The sequence below is a fragment of the Anser anser genome (assembly GCF_964211835.1).
Source record: "Anser anser genome assembly, chromosome: 3".
Taxonomy (NCBI): Eukaryota; Metazoa; Chordata; class Aves; order Anseriformes; family Anatidae; genus Anser; species Anser anser.
The window spans coordinates 53,574,257-53,591,388 of record NC_139722.1 but is presented as its reverse complement, the minus strand read 5'-3'; the positions used below and the strand labels follow the sequence as shown (position 1 = coordinate 53,591,388).

The 17,132-nt window shown below is 48.2% G+C and overlaps 1 protein-coding gene and 1 long non-coding RNA gene across 2 annotated transcripts; one reads left to right on the top strand and one right to left on the bottom strand.

Annotated features, from left to right (window-relative positions):
* Nucleotides 1-401: 401 nt before the first annotated feature.
* On the bottom strand, nt 402-8,100 carry VGLL2 (vestigial like family member 2). Its single transcript, XM_083827734.1, has 4 exons — nt 7,356-8,100; nt 5,298-5,586; nt 3,488-4,003; nt 402-2,543 (listed from the first exon to the last, which is right to left on the bottom strand). The coding sequence occupies exons 1-4, from the start codon at nt 7,434-7,436 to the stop codon at nt 2,503-2,505; spliced, it is 927 nt and encodes a 308-aa protein (XP_083683860.1). The 5' UTR covers nt 7,437-8,100; the 3' UTR covers nt 402-2,502.
* Nucleotides 7,643-13,793, top strand: LOC310895984. The gene is made up of 3 exons (XR_014581095.1): nt 7,643-8,022; nt 8,744-9,002; nt 11,483-13,793. It is a non-coding gene; the product is annotated as an uncharacterized lncRNA (long non-coding RNA).
* The last annotated feature ends 3,339 nt before the right edge of the window (nt 13,794-17,132 follow it).

Sequence of the window (17,132 nt, the reverse complement as noted above, 5' to 3'; positions counted from 1 at the left end):
CACAGGATGAAGTTCCTCCTCTAGCAACATGAGCTGCAGCCCCAGTTCTGCAAAGTCTCACTCCCAAGCCTAAAGGTGGGAGCTGTGAGCAGCCCCCACAGTCAGGATAACCCACAGAGCCAAGCTCTGCAAGGTTTATCCAAAACAGGGCACATACACCTCCAGACTGCAGCGCATCTGGAGTAGGAACACTTTAAAAAGGTGGTTTGCACAGCACCTAATGCCATAAGCCACAATCCTGACTTTGGTGTTTGGATGTTTCCATGATATGACAATAAAAAAGTACTTGGAGAGCAAATATCAATAGCAATATTCATGTATTCATTGCATAAATCCTCGTGCTTGAAAATGGTCAAAATCAAAATAAATTGTAAATGCCTATGAAGTAAACGAGTGTTTTTTATTTACAAAAATGCTTCCAAATGTATTTGGGCTGTATTCCCCAGTCATCCTCATTAGGAGGAGAGAGAGAAAATGAAAAAGAAAAAAAAAAAAAAGAAATTGCACTGAAGCACAAGCAATGCTATAGCCCAATTAATCTGCCTTCTTTCTTGATAGAAGCCTCAGAATACTTTTGGTTTAACCAGTACTATAAAGCCTGTAGTCGTTTGCTCACACTTTACAGCTTGTCTGGCATCTTGCTGACTGGGGACTGAGGACGAAATGCCCGTGAGTAAGTCTGGTTGAAGTGACCATGGCAAGTCATCTCCTGCCATTTGCCCAGCTCTGGCTGGGGATGTTTTGCACACTTTGTATTTCAAAGCCCCTCCTTGCCAGCTTCTCACAATATTTGCTCACACTGCTTTATTATTTTCTTGCTCTTAACATTCCTGTTCTTTCCCATAAATTATTTCTCTCAGTTATTGCTGAGCTGGAACCTAGGAGAAGCAAGCTCTGGTTATTCAACACTTTGCCACCTTACACCAGGTGTTGGAAGGTGAAAACCCTCAGAACAGTACAAAAGTCCATTTTCTAATGCTGCTTCTCCTGGTGAGAGGACTGTCCTCTCACACACACTGAAATTTATCAGCCTCCAAAGACATTACATTAAGAAAAAAAATGGAACAAAACAAAATGCTGTAGTGTTGGGATCAGATACTTTGCATGTAAAAACATCAGCTTTTAAGTATAGGGGGAAATTGCCACTTTTGCACTGTTTCATTAGCCATTCATCATTCTATAATAGCATTTTAACTTACCAGTGCAAAATAACCGTGCTGATTATTACAGTCCTTTCTTCTATTGGCTTTGTGAAGAAGCACCTCTTATTACGGGGTGCCACCTTTGCTTTAACCCACCTTAAAAATACACTGTACACTAAAATGTGTTGCCACAGTCTTGCTTTTTTATCTTTTGTATTTATCACCATATTTTTTTACTCATTAAGAAAATATTTTCAATTACCAATATTTCTATTTAGCTTTAATGCGAAGTAATAAAATAACTCACTTCATCCACACTACAGGTATTTTTCCTATTTCATCCTGAAGTTTCTAGTCTGCCTCATTTCTCTTTCTTAGTTTTAATTCTTCATAAAAGCACACAGGGTGAAAGAAGGAGATACCTTTAATGCAGCTTTCCTACCGTTAAATAGATATCTTATTCCCTCTTTCAAAACAAAACAAAACAAAACAAAACAAAACAAAAAAACAGCTATTAAAGTGACAAAATGACAGCAACAAGTAGACAAAGGGAAATGTTAAACCTAGACCTATTGTTCATCATGGGCCTTTCCTTAAAATTGTTGGGTTGAGGGCAAGCAGTTTTTCATTTCCTTCCCCCCTTCTTTAAGAGGGTTTAGCTTTCACCATAAAATGTTTCTTGTAAAAAAAAAGAGAAAAAAAAAAGAAAGAAAACAAACAACTGTTACGTATCCAATGCAAATGCCAAACTGAGAAGTGCCACCTTGGTTTTTGTATTTCTGGAGTTTGAACAGTTGTCCACAGAACAGCTGCATTTCTGCAAGCCCAAGGCAGGTGGCCCAAGCTAGACGCTTGCCACTCATAACCACAAAGCTGAAAAATCTGACCAGTTCCTTGGTAGTCCGAAAATGTTCATGAGTTCCAGTTTCTTCTCCTTTTACTTTTCTATAATGTAAAGTAAAAATCCAGTTCAAAACTACTAAATAGATTTTCCCGTGTTGCATTCGAGAAATAATCTTCACTGCCATAAAAAAATATTCACACCACTAAAAAAAAAAAACAACACAATTTCCTCTGTCCCCTGTAAGAAGGCCAGTGGTTTTGCATCACTGTCCATGACATCATTTGACTCTTTTAAAGCAGTCCGACTGCAGTTCAGGGAGTGGAGTTTGGTTAAATAGAAGTTCACAGTCTTTGGCTCTCCTCTCTCAACAGAAGAGTTTTCCTCTCCAAAATAAGTCTAAAGGACAGTCCTTGCAATGCCAGGTCGCCTTAAGTCCCGTTGTCTTTTCCCGAGCTGCAGGGTCACGGTGGGCTTGGAAAAGGGCAAGGGGGGTCTGGGAGGCTTTGAGTCAGCTCGTCAGCTCAGAAGGGATCCACCACAGAAGGAGTAACGTCGAGCTGCAAACCAAGACCAGAAGCTGTTACAAACTGACCCGACTTCAGCTCCAAATGCCACCATGCCTAAGAGGCAGAGATCTAGAGGGGAGAGCCAGGGGAAGAAGAGTGAAGGACAGCTCTAAAACCAGTACAGATCCTTGCTTTTGTCCTGAGGCTGCAAACCTGAGAACGGAGAGAAGAAAAAAAAGGGAAGAAAAATAGGAACAGGCATTTAAGGACAGAGAAAGACAAACTTCATTTCTGCCACACGAGATCGGAGGCTCAGCCTAAAGCACGGGCTCCTAAAGCAGGGCTGGAAGGAAACAGTGAGACGAGAAGAGCATGGGCTGCTCCAGAGGCAGGCACGCATCCCTGTTGAACCTGAAGCAAGGATGCCGTACAGAGCCATTTGTGGCTGTAGTCACCAAATTGCAGCCAGAGTGGGCTTTCCTCACCTCTGCTGCCACTGGCTGAGGAGCAGCCACTGCTGGCTACACATCTGTCACCTCTTTGGCATGGCTGCAGGCCTTACGTCCAGGCACCTGACCAGACAGACGCCTGACAACAGCCTCATTGGCCACGGCGATAACCATTGCCCTTTTTCTTTTGTTCTTATTTTTGCTGGGCAAATGTAATTGTACTTTTCAAAGACTGGGAGAAAAAAATAAGTAGCTGTGGCTGTTTATAAACCTACAGTACTTTACAGAGCCATGCAGCTGCCTGCACACCTGCTCCATGGCAGGAGCCTAGTGATGGCCCTCAGGGCTCCATCCTGCTGCCAGCCCTTGCAAGGCCAGGGTAAGAGGGCTCCAAAGCAAGAAGGGCACACGGGCCAGAGCCGGGAGGTCCCAACCCCAATTTGTTTCCCCTTAGGGCCCCACCATGTTGGGTCCTCCCCTCCTACCACCTTCATGGGGGTGGCCCTGAGCTGGGGGGACCCAAAGGGGCTAGGGGCTGCTCTTCACCTGGGTCCACATTGAGGCCAAGGCTCTGCGCCATGTCCCCTGCTGCGTTGGGGAAGGGTGCCGGTGTTGTCCAAGTGGCGGCAGCGCCCGCCTCGGCCTTGCCCAAGTCGCAGGGGGGGCTGACCGGTGTGGGCACGGCGGCAGGCGTGAGGCGGTGGGGGCGGACGGAGGCGGTGGGCACCAGCAGCGAGCCATAGCGGGGGTCGAAGTGAGGGCCGTAGACCTCGTGCACGGCAGTGGGGCGAGGGTAGGCGGTGCTCTGTGTCCCGAGGTAGGGGTGGTGGTGGTGGTGGTGGTGGTGGTGATGGGCATGGTGCCAGGCCTCAGGGCCGCCCTGGTGCAGGTGGCCGTGCAGGGAGGCCGGTGCGTAGGGGTCGGCGGCGGCGGCGAAGGGTAGCTCGCTGTGGGCGGCGGCGGCCAGGGGGCTGCTGAGGGTGGCGGGGACCGAGGAGGGCTGATAGGTGCTGTTCCAGAAGGACGGGGGGAAGCTGCGCTGGCTCATCGGGAAGGAGCCGTCTAGGTGCGGGAGAGAAGAAAGGAAAGGGAGGTGAGCACCCAGCAAGCCCTCACACTGCCTTTATCCCCCAGAGCACTGCTGAACACAAGGAGACACTTTCCATGAGAACAGATTCCTCTCCAGCCACACATCCAACACGCCTAGCCCAGGGATGATCCATGAAAATGAAGTGATTTGCTCCAGGTTTCTTATAGTAGCTGCTTAAGGAAAAGACTGTTACCTAAGGCAAGGTAAATATCTCTCCCTCAGTAGTGGAAACTGAGTCAGAGCTATTGTGCACCACAGTAAGTTCCAGGGATGGATTTCTCTTGTTTGTTCATTTGTTTGTTTTGTCCTAATCTCCCTGTGAAAACGTTTATGCCCGACACCTTGGAGGATGCCCTGACCCGGACAGGAAAGCCACTGCTTCCTCGGTGAGGTTTCAGAGCAGACAGTAACAGTGTGAGATGTGACTATGTGCCAGCTTAAAGTTTTGAAACATCTGGGGGCAATTTTGCCATCTATTGCGTTGGGCTTATGCCTGTTTATTGGATATACCACTAACATATCTGGGAAGCATTCTGCAGATCTTTAGGGATTGGCAGGGTGAAGGACAAGGACCCTGCATTTTCCTTGCTCAGTAAGACATGTGTGAGGTGGAATAGTGATTGCTAATAGAGTACAGAGATAGGTGCTACGCATGATTGGTCGGGAATGCACAGCGTTTCTGAAACAAATGAAAATGTGCCCTTAATCCACATTTTCTGGGGAGGTAAATTAGCTCAGAGCCCTGGCATTACTCAGGAGAAAGGGAAGGAGTTCATGACAGACAAGGAAGTCTTTCTGCTTTCAGCACTGGGTACCTTCCACCCATGAAATACTTCAACTAGCGTTTCAGTCTCAGAAGCCACCAATGAGAATTTCACGGACAGACTGGAAAATTATCTCTCAGCTGTGCAGCTGGCCTGGCGATGGGGTTCTGGGAAAGCAGCGCCCATGGACGGGTTATTCCCTGCCACATCGGGTACCCCATGAGCCCATCTGGGGTAAAACAAGACATGGCTATGGAGGATCTGTGCAATTTGGGGTCCTTGCCGCTGACGAGTGCAATGACACACATTGGGCGACACATGGGGTTGTGCATCGTCCAGTTTGCAGCGGTGGGAACCTGCTGAGCTCCTTCCCGCGGCCACTTGTCCTTCTGCTCCCGTCTCCACTCCCCACCTCACCAAACCCAAAGCTGTGGTGGCCGAGCCGGGTCCCGCAGCCCTCCAGCCCCGCGCCCCGCACCCGCGCGCCCCGCACCGCGCTCACCCCGCCAGGAGCCGGCGTTCCTCGCCTTGGCGCTACCGAGGGAGAAGCTGCTGGGCTGGCTGAGGGCCCGGCTGAAGTGCTCGTCCACCACGGCGCTGATGTCCCCCTGGAAGTAGGTGAAGAGCACGCAGCGGGAGCTGATGTACTCGGCCTCGGGGGGTCGCTCCTTCTCGGGGCTGCAGTCCTCCTCCTTGATGCTGGCGGCGGCGTGGCCGGAGAAGGAGCTGCTGGTACTGGCGCTGCTGCCGCTCTCCGGGGCTTCTTGCATTTTGGAGTAAAAGGCGAGTTTCTGGAGGAAGGGGGGAGGCAGGGAGGGAGAAGCGAGACGGTCACGCCGTGCAGAGCTCCGAGGTGCCCGAGGCTCGGCGCTCCCTCGGCGCTCCCGCAAAAGGATGCAAAGGGTTGCAAAAGGATGCAAAAGGTGGCAGAAGGATGCAAAAGCACGAAGAAACCCTCCCGCACAGGAGGGGAAATACCGAGGGGGCGAAAGGCGGCGGCGGTGCCGGCAGCGGGGGGAGGCGAGCGGCGCCGGGCTGCACACCGAGCGCACGGCGGAGAGGAGGAAGGGGAAAAGAAAAGAAAAAAACCGAACCAACCAAACAAACACAAAACCCACAAATAAACAACCCAACGCCGGCAGCCTCAAACACTTTTCAGGGCAAAAAGCACCGCCTCGGCCGGCGAGAAGCCTCAGGTATTTCCTACGAGCTTCCACTGCCCCTGCTAGGTTCCGCCGGGGGAAGCAAGCCGCAGGCGCTGGGAAGTTTGCTGGGTGTTCCCCGTGCCCTCTGCACCGGCCTCAAAGCGCCCGCAGCCTCTGGGACTTTCTTAGAAATAAGCGAGGGGGCGCGGAGCCCCTTCTCTTCCCGGCCCCTGCGGGTCGGGAGAAGCAGCACCGGGGCCGGGGGGAGGCAGGGAGGGAAGGAGGGAGCCCCGGGCTGAGTCCCGCGGGGTATTTCATAGCTGAACCATGGCTCGAAATCCGGCTGAGAGTCACGTCGTGACCGCCGCCTTTCCACTTGGCTGCCGGCTCGGCCATTGAGGTAATAATCATCCCCCTAAATAATGTCACCCGTGCGCGGACGGGCCCGGGGGGGTGGGGGGGGGGGGCAAGGTGGGGGAAGACATCATTTGCTATTTGTAACAGGTATTCCGGCCCCGCTGCCAGCTGCCCGAGGTGCCACCCGGGTGGCCACGCCGTGGGGACGAGGAGCTGGGCCGGGGGCTGCCGCCAGCCCGGGGCGCTTCTGCCTCCTCCGCTCCCCTTTTTCGTTTGCAGGGAAATTCCACCTTCCGGCTCTGGCAGGACTAAGGGGCAGGAAGAAAAATAAAAAATAATAATAATAAAAAAACCAACAAACCCACACCCCACTCCACCAAACGAGTGGAAGCGCTGTGCAGCAGGTGCAGCCCGGGGGGAAGGAGCGCGCACCCCGATGCGACGAGGCCGCCGCGCACGGGGGCTGCAAATGCCACCAAACGTCCCCTCGGCCCCCCCAGGGCACCCGCCTGTCCCTCGGGGGCCGGAGCATCCCCGGCGGCACCGCAGCCTCGGCTCCCGTCGGGGCCTCGGCTCCCGCCCCGGCCTCCCGGCGCTGCCTCCGCTTCCCGAGGGAAAGTCCCGCAAGCGGGGGCGCGCTGCGGGATGCCGGGGGCGCGCTGCGGGATGCCTGGGGCACCTCGGGCAGCGCTCCCCCGCCGGTCCCTGCGCGGGCCCCCCGTAAAGCTGGAAAATCACTGTCCCCCCCTCCAGCCGCGCTCGGATGGAGCCCGTGCAGGCAAAGGGAAAAAAAAAATATTAAATTTAAAAAAATCCCTAAAAAGCCGTCGCGGGGTTCAGGTCGCGCTCCCGCTCCCGGGGCGCCCCGCCGGGGTACGTACCGCGCCGAGCCCCGCACCGAGGTGGGATGCGGCTCTGCTCCGCTCACCATCGCAGGCTGCCGGAGCTTCTCCCCCACCCCGTCCCCTCCCCTTCTCCTTTTCCCTTTTTCCTTTTGGTGAGGCCCCAGACGGCCATCCTCCCGCCGACACCCCTCCCACCCTGCAGCCCGCACGTACCTGGGGATAGGGGCTGTAGGCTGCCGCGAAGTACGCCTGGGGCGGCCCGTACACTTGGTACATAACATCCAGGCAGCTCATGGCTGGCCGCGGCCGAAATTTCGTTTTTTGCTCTGCAAAGCGGAGCTGTGCTCGGCGGGACGGAGGGAGGATCCGGGGGGTTAAGAGGCACCGCTCCTCGGTGGGAGGAGTGAGAGGGGATGAGCTGCCCCCCCCCCGCCCTGCCTCCCCCCGCCGCGCGGCTCCCTCCCGGCTCCCAAAACCGCCCGCAACCGCGCCGGGGGGCTTCGGCCCCGGGGCAGGGGCGGGGGGAGCCGGGCAGGACCCCCGGCAGCATTTTTGCTGTCGCTCCGGGGGGGTTTCTCCGTTCTCCGTTCCCGCCCATGCAGCCGCCAAACTGGGGCGAACGGGGAGCGAGGGGGTCTCTGGCACTGCCCGGCTAGGGGGGGACGTGGGTGAAGCCCCCCAAGCCCCCAGGGGAGCAACGTTAGCCCCAAAACGCTGCCGTGGAGCTGCGAGAATTCCCAGGGGCTGGCCGAGCAAGGTGGGAAAAAAGTTGCTTCTGGAGGAGGAACCTGCCCAAAAACGTCGCGGGAGCGAGGATGCTTTCTGAACGGAAACCCAAGAGACGCCGCGGTTCGCGTGGAAAGAGCAAATCCTGGTGCAGGTAAGCGGGGTTTGCTCCCCGGCTGCCCGCTGGGAGCCCCCCGGGAGCAGGCAGGTGGCCGTACCCTCACCCGCGATGCCCAGGAGGGAGAGCGGCTCCTAAGGCAGCCCTGTGAGTCCTCAGCTCAGCAGCAGCCCTTTCAGACTGCCGGCTTCTTCGTACCTTCTATATTATTTTTAAGCATTTGTACTAAAGCCGAAAATAAAGGAAAAGTGAAAGAATATCACTTACTTTTCAAATGCTGATTATTAACAAAAATCATGGGGAAAAAAAAAGCTGAAATGAATGAACGCTTTGGATTTTGAAGACCCGGAATTCTTTAACTGAATTTTAGCAGGAAATCCTCATAATTAAAAAGGTTAGCATTTGTCTCTGTTTTGTTTCTCAGAAAAACTAATCTTATGTTTCAAATTTCAGGAATTGTTCTGAATGCCCATCTTTTGCCAAAAATCATATTTCAGTGTCTGACGAGCATATTTTTTTCTTAACTGGGGGCAAGGTTTTAAATTCATATTTAAAACATTTGTTTCTCCCTCTTCTAGTTTGGTAAATTTGTTTTCTGTATGGAAACACGACCTGCAACTCCATGGCACCACTCCTTCCTCCGTCACACCAAATTTTGTGCCAGTGGCTGAGACGAGAACGAGGGGAGGAACTGTCAGTATCCAGCCTTAAAAAGGAAGTGTATCTCACACTCTATCATTTTGTTTCTCCCAAGAAGAAAGCAAACAGGCACCATGGAGGGAAGGGCTCACTCTGTGGCGGGCATCCAAAGCACTGCGGCCAGCGAGGGAGTGCCCCTTGCTCCTTGCGGCCGAAGGCTGTGGGACCTCACCAGGGCCCTGGGATCTCGTTTCTGCTGCCCCTGCTCCCAGGGGTCGGGGGCCTGGCAGCTCTCCCATCACTGGGAGATCTGTGCCTGTTCTGAAGGCAGCAGCACTCTGGGTGGCAGTCCGAAAAGGGCGCCCATTTCTCAGGAGGTGAGTGCACCTTGGACATGCAATCCCAAAAACACCGCATATTTCCCTGCTGTTTGCACAACCGCTTCTCCAACGGCTTTGTGCAACACTGGGGTGACACCTGGCATGTGTCATGGTGGAGGACATGCTTCGTATGAAGGAAAAAGCCAAAGCAACACGAGACTGGGTGCTGTGATGTGGCAGAGAGCCTAGGTTGTGTCCCCTGGAGAACCTCTCCAGGGCTGAATTTAGTGGTTTTACCTCACACACGAGTATGTGTTACAGCAATTAGGTCTGATGTGGCTTGGTGTGAATGCAGTTTCTTTTACAAACGGTCATTTGACAGTGAAACTGCGTAATGTAAGACATGACCAATCTGTAGAGCCTTAAGGCAGAGCAATACAAGCATTCATAGCAAAGTGCTAGCATTGTTTTGCCTTTTCAGTGCACTCTCTGAAGTCGGTCCCAATATAACAAATTATCCTGGAAACCACGGGTCAGAACTATAGTCACTAGTGATCTCACTACATATGTACAATTATATGTAAATATCTTTTCTTGGTCCCAACCAAAGAACTTTAGGTGGGTTGCATCACATAAGAAATAACAAAACCTTGGAAAAAAAGCAGCTGAGATATCTTACAGAGAAAATTATGACAGCAATGAAGGGAAGAAAACATTTAGGAAAGACATGGGTTAGAGTTGGCTGTGTACACTTAAAACATTTGCATGGGCCTCATCCTACGTTCATGTACCCATAGTGTTTCACAACAGGGAAACAAGGCAACAAGGAAAGTTGCATCGTGCCTTGGAAAACATTCCTATAACGTGATTCAAAGTTACCTTCTCATTATGCTGTAACCTTACACAAAATAAGAATTGTGTGTTACAATGAAGGTCTGGACAACCAAACAACCCACCCAACAAGGCGTTAACACTCAGAGAGACCAGGACAAAAAACCAATGGAAATATGGAAGGATTGACTGCCTGTGTTGCTCACCTGCCCTGGATGTCCTACATCCAGCACCAGTGTGTCCACTCTCTGCACGCAGGTTTGGTCAGCCGACCTCATGTCTGATCCAAGGCTGAAACATTTATTAGCCAGAAAGCACTGTTCAGGTTTTGAATCTGGCCACTTGGATAATTCATGCTGTTGATGCCATCCTCTTTCAGAAGTTCAGGGAAACTTCTGCTGACTCCAGAAAGGCACGCTGTCCTTACTGGGAGATATCTCAAGCTGGATGGAGAATGCAGCCCTTGCTTTAACAGTTTGTCGCTGTGCTTAACAGCCTTCAGTGTTTCCCACTTCCAGTTTGAGCGGATCTGGCTTCAGCTTCCAGCTGTTGGTTCATGTAATGCCTTACTGCACTTAGCTAAAGAGTCCTTTCATACATAATATTTTATGAAACTTATTTTATTCCACACTATATATTTTTTTTCCTTGCCAAAAAAGACAGATGCAGCCCCTTAATTTTCCGTGGCTATATATCTAGTCATTAGAGAGTTTTTTTACCTTTTTTTTTGCTTGAACCCTGTTCAATTTTTTAATATTTTAAAAATATTCACACAAGAACTTGTTACTGTTCTAATATCTCTCTTGCCAGTGGTATACACAAAATATTTTCTTAGCAACTTCTGTTTATGTTTGAAGATTACCTCCCCCCCCCCAAAAAAAAAAAAAAAGAGATCTAAAGACAAGGAACTCACACTGACCTGCTTTCCCACTGTGGGCACTACACATTTTCAAAATCACTATTATGAGTTTGTGAAAATTATGGAATGTTTTGTGGTGAGTAACAGATAGCACGAGGCTATTTCTGACGTTCCTTCTGAGCTCTTACGTAGCTGACTGAGATTATAAGCAACCAACTCAAAGCTTTGGTGATGCCATGCGATCAGATAACACCTGCTCATGATGCCTTTGAAGTCATTCTTTCCAGGACCCTTTCCACAGGCTGCCTACTGTGTTCCTAGATGTGCAACACTGTTAGTGGCTGTTTGCCTGAAAGTGCCAGTAGGCTTATCAGCAGACTCAGGTCTTTCCCATTTCCCATTCCACTTGCTGGCGTTCTTGCCACTATGTTACTTCCAAAATTTATTGGTGAGACTCTATATCAAATTCCAAGTTATCAATGATCATCCCAAATAGTTCACAATCTAATATGAATGCTCCTATATAATAAAGATTTTCTGTTGACTCCAGTTATATGCATTTTTTGTCCATTTGCCGTGTGATTTGTTTTTTGTGTAGCATCTCCTTTGCGAGATGGTAACTCCAGTTTCAGTAGATTTCCTATTTCTGTGCTCTTATTTTATTCTCAAATGTCATGAAATGAAGGATTCATACTTAACTTAAAGTATCCAACTTTGGATGTGCTACTTGTGGGTTTGCAATGGTGAAATTTGGCTGAAATGAATCAAGATCGATAACCCTGTTCTTCTTTCTGGTCTTTGTAGTCTCTGCGCTCAGTCTCCCTAAAAGCTTTTTGTTTCTTTTTAGGACTTGGCAACTGTTACCATGGTTTTCCCAAGGATGTTTTTGAGGTGCAGTCTCTGGGTCTGCACGAATGAAGAAGACTTCAGGCTCAGGAGCTGCTAGTTTGGTAGCATTCATGGGTGCTGAATTCATGAAACTTAAAGACAAAAATCAGTATGGTAAAACAGAATGAGGGCACATATCACTGACTTCCTTGTCTCATTCACTGCCCCGTGGGACCCAGTTTTGTTTTATATTTAATTTTCAATCTCAAAGACATTTTGTAGTTAATTTTGATCTTCCTTTGAGGGAGTGCTTTTTTTTTTTTTTTTTCTATTTATTTTTCCTTTCCTGTGGCTCTATGAATTAACTGCTAGCTGCTAATTAACCACACGCACAGCTACTATTTGGTGCCATATGTGACACCGTGCCCGCTCGGTGACGGGCCCTGCAGCAGCTGGACCGTGTGTGCGGTGATTTTTCCTCAATGATGTATTTAGAGGGGAGCTGCAGCCCTGGTGCGGGTGCAGCATCTGGTGCGTGTCACTCACTGCTCCTGCCCAATCCTTGCCGCGCGCGCCGGCTCGCAGGCCGGGGCATCACCTGTCTCTCCTCTACTGATTGCGGCAGATGAAGAGATCGTTATGCAGGGCTGGAAGGGGAACCTAGAGCTGTCATGAGGGAATAGATTAACATGTGTGGGAACACACTGAACCCATTGAACGTACGGCCGGCTTTTGCAGCATTAAAGCTCATGGAAGTTTTTTTCATGATCAATACAGGAATAGGCTTGGTTTGGTCCTCAGAGGCAGAGCTAGCAGCTTTTGTGATGCTTGTGTCACAGGGCATTTGGAACTGAGCTGAATCTCTGTGCACTTCTGCTCTGCAGGCACTGAATCACCAGAGCCACCAAGCCACCACATCAGGCTTGTTCCAAGAAGTGTTCCCCAAGTCACTCTACATATTATTTTGTATTTATATAGAAAATATAGAATGCATATTTCCTCAGCTGTGCTCAGGACAAAGAGGCAATATCAGGCAAAATGTCCCTTAAAATGATCTCCAAGAACAAAAGAGTTTTTTTTCTGATTTTTTTTGCATGTTCTTATCGACATGAAGTAAAAGTAGAAACAGATTGTATCTGAGCTGCGTAGAAGTTACCTAAGCACTAGATTTATTAATATAACATAAGCAGTCAGCTCTTGAAGTAAATGTGACATGTAGCTCTTCTGCAATATCCAGGCTCAGTGAGTTTGATGGCGCACAGTCATACTTCCGTGTGCTTTGTTTTGAAGCAAAACCAAAACACAAGTCTTCTAACGTGAAAATCTCAGTTCCTATAAATATTTTCATTTTAGAAGTGTTCTTCCTTCCAGTATTGTAGATAATATTTCAGACAGGGAGATAGGTGGCAGAGAAAGACCGCAGCTTGAGAGAGGAAGTGGCTCAATGCAAGAAAATGACAGGATTATCAGATCTTTAGTAGAGTACAATCTGGTAAAGTATATGCTTTTTTTGTCTGTCCTGACTTTTGTATAACAGTGACAGCACATATCTAGGATGGGAAAAAGAAAGACACATTTTCTTCCACTCTCAAGTCTCTCAGGAGTGGAAACTTCTACTGCTCAGAGTGGGCAATATTATGTCATACTGGAGGTGCTCTCTAGTTCACTTCAGCTTTCTTCAATGTGTATTTGGCTAAGTTTTGAGAAAATGCTATTAGAAAATGTTAACTATAAATTTTAAATAAATTAAAGGCAAAAATAAGTAAAAGGAAAATTCACAGCAAAATACTGGAGGTGGAGCCATGGTACAGGGAATTGTGTTCTCATCTCCTGGAGTTGCCTCAGACAATGTAGCTCCTGGCTTCAGTGCAGATAGGTGTGATTTCAGAGGCTGGAAAATATCCTGACTTTCTGAAACTGAACAGAGCCCACACTTAAAAATGTTTATGGTCATACTTAATAGAGAACTTAGTCCTAATGTTTGCAAAAGCCAACCTAATCGTTAGAGGTAAAGTTGGAAAAACAAACAAGAAAGAGAGAGAAATACAGTAAGAAAGGAAGAAAGGAAGGTGTTGTCACTGCCAATATGCACCCAATCCATGTGTGGGAGGATGGGACAAAATAAAATGTCATTTGATTTTCTTAATAACATCTGTCTATTGTAGCCCAACCTACTGGAAACTAGTGCATATATAATGATATTATAGCCCAGCTGGAAAGTCGGCTATGCTTTCATAGTTGTATTGATGTAGATTTAGCTCACTTAATACAGAAGAATAAGAACATAGTATGCATATGCATTATTTGTAATTAATAAAGTTGTCTCAGAATTTATTGAAGATATGTAACTCATCCCCCGTGTCCCTGCTTGTACATGAAAATGTTAGAATAGGGATGAAATTATGAAAACCCATGCCATAAAATCACCATCAAAAGGAAACCATAATATGCGTACCAGGGTTCACGTGCTGGGATCTTCAGACACGATGGCTGTACATTTTCAGGATGGATCTCTTCTCATGCTGAGGTAGGCACTTCCCTGAACTGCAAAGTGTTTTACATGTACATATAAATTGGCCAGTAGTCTGGTAGATGGGGTAAGATCAGTTTAGAGAAACTAAGCCATTTCATACTCCTCCCATATTTATGCTTCCTTCTGAAGTCATCCAAGGATGACTTGCACGCATTAAAACACTTCTGGTGTATGGAGTGAAATTTATGGAGAGAGCATCGTAACAAACTAAGTTTTTGAAATGCAGGTCCTGTTTATAGATCAAGCTGATTTATGATTTTTAGACTAGATAATAAAGAATGCAAGCTCTGCTGGAGTTCTGTATTGCTGGTAAGAGCTGTGCACACAGGGTAACAGATACTTGGAGCTGCTGTCTCACAAGAAGTGAGGTCAGAGCTTTGCTTAGGCTCAGAACTTGCCATTACTTTTTGAATAGTGGTTTGCAGAAATTGATTTTAACTCACAGAGTTCACTGTCCAGGTGGGAGAATGGTGTATTGTGGAGGATAGCATGAATGCTGAAGAGCTGGCCAAACCCGGAGTGGAAGGGAAAGGCAGCGCAAAACTTTTTGTGTGTCCCTGGCTGTTGAAATAATACAACTGCTGCACTAGATAAACTGGCTTGACCTTCATTGAGGCACTGCTTCTGTTATATTCCCTATTGCTGGTCACAGGGGACAATTTTACAATTATCAGTCCGTGTGGTCCTTGTCCTGATGTGCCCCTCTATTCCCAACCTGGCATTACTGCTGGAGCTGCTCTGCGGTGCAGGGATGCCCTCATGTGCCTCCCCAGGGCAGCTGGTAGCAGAAGAAGCAGGGGCTGAGGGGGGTTTCCAGGGAAATCAGAAACAGGCAGGAAAAAGTTGGTGGGGAAAGTCTGCCATCAGTTCCACACTTGAGAGGAAGAGCAGGAGCCCCGGGAATCTCCAGCTCCTTCCTCTCCCACACACCCTGTGCTGCGTCCCAGCCTCCTGCACAGCCGAGGACAGAAGCATGTCTTTCAGTATGCCGTATCTTTCCAGCATGTGCGTGCCAAGCCATACTTCAGTCTCTCGCCTTCCAGCACCATGTAAACTCCACAGTCCTCACATTCCCTCAGCGCGGGACACCCCGCTCCTGCCCCTTGCAGTACAGAGCACAGCTTGCTGCCGTGCCCCGGGGGAAACCCAATGCAGATTAACGGGTGCTGTGCTCTTTTCCAGGTGAGCATCCCCTCATGCTCTCCACTGGAGTTTCAGAAGTTGGCTGCATGTCCTTTTTCATGTGACATTTGTACATTGACCTGACAGAGTGTCGGAAGGGACTTTTCCTGAAGCTCTCTGAAAAACTCACATTCTTCCTAACAGCATCCCAAAAGTGACTCCCCCACGACACTGTTCTGTGTGCTTCTGTTATTTGAGAAAAGCAAGATGACTCCTGCTCTATGAATCGTATCAGTGTTAATCTCCTAAATCAGTGATGCTGCCTCACAGCTTTTACATAGATGAGAGAAACCTGGCACAAGGGTAAAATGAACTTTCCAAAGGGTATTCAGGGCATCCTGAGACTGCATGTTTTCATCCAAGTAGTTGTAAGTGCTTTGGTCAGAACTGTGCTTTCTTCTGCATCTGGGTGAGCTCATGGTGCAATATTAACTCTACACACATGGAACACTAAGGACAAAAAATATTCTATCATTCTCATTAACTTAGTAGAAATTCAGCTATTTCTAAGCCAACTCATTTTTTTTTTCCTTCAGATATGTTTCTCTGTATCCACCAGTGTTTTCTTTCTACTCATTATTTATCCTAAAACCTTAATCAATTACAAATTTCTTTGTCCATACAAAGAATGAATCCTTTTGCTTTACAGAAGGAATAACAGATATTTAAAATATATATGAAAATATGCACAAAAAATATGCAGTGACTTACACACTGAAGTGCCCCAAATGTTTTGGAAGTTGTAGTTTACACGTCTGCTAGACTGATCCCACTGAGATTATTTATCTACCTATGTATCTTCCTACCTTCCTACATATCTACCTTTCTACAGATCTACCTACCTACCTAATAGCTTATTATACAAATTTATTAAAATGATCAAATACCTAGGTAGAGGCAATTTGAAAGGGATTTCATGGAAAGGGAAGTCTCACCTCCTAATACCTAGAAGCCAGGCCTTCAGATCTAAAAGTCATGACAGGGGAACTGCTAAACTCATGGTTGGAAAAAGCACTTTGGCTTCCCAGGGTGTATATATTTAGTGAATATCATATATATTATTTGTATATATGAAATACAGTATGAACTACAGCTGATCACCGTTCAGTTCTGTATTTAGTGTTGTATTTGATAGTTTTTACAGAGCTCTCCATGATGTTGTTGCTGTCTGGTGCTTGCCATGCTGTCATGGGGGGAGCTTTCCGCGTATGCCCTGCTCCTCCACCAGAGTCATCCTGTCCACACATTTTGCTGAAGTCAGCTGAAGCTGCAGCCCTTGGAGATCCCAGTATGGTTCCATCAATTTCTGTTGTGAGATCTTGCTGTGCGTGTGCCTTCAGTAGACACCCCTCACTTCTGCAGGCCTGTTTTGGATTGGGACATTTTCCTAGAAATCTGCATCCTCATATCAGCACTGCCAGTGTAAGCAGCATTCCCCATGGGGATGGCCAGCTGGCTGTTACAACCTCCCTTGACACCTTGTTCTGTAAACCTCAGGGCAGGTCTTGCTGATGTGTGAAAAATGCTCCTGACAGCCTGCTCCCACCTGCACTGGGGTTTCCAGCTCCACAGGCTTGCTGACCCAGAGGGAACAACAGCTGGAAAAACAAGAAAATGGTTTGCTATAGGTGGCACCTCTAGCAAAGGGAAAAGAAAAGGTGTGGAGGAAGACAAGAAGTTTTCAGAAGCGCAATAAATGAGCATTCATGCTATGGACCAACAGCAAGTGCAGTAAGACTAAGCCTGCAGAAACACTTGTTATATACACAGATCTTTCCCCAAACCGTTTTCTTGGTTAACTTACATGCACTGGCAGCTTTCCACTGAGCTTACAAATAATACATGCACATTTGGCTTTACCGGTTAAATGATGTTTGCGACTACTCAGAGTGATGCACCACTGCTACAGCAGCCACTTGGGATGTGCTCTCAGATAAATATATTCTGGCATAAT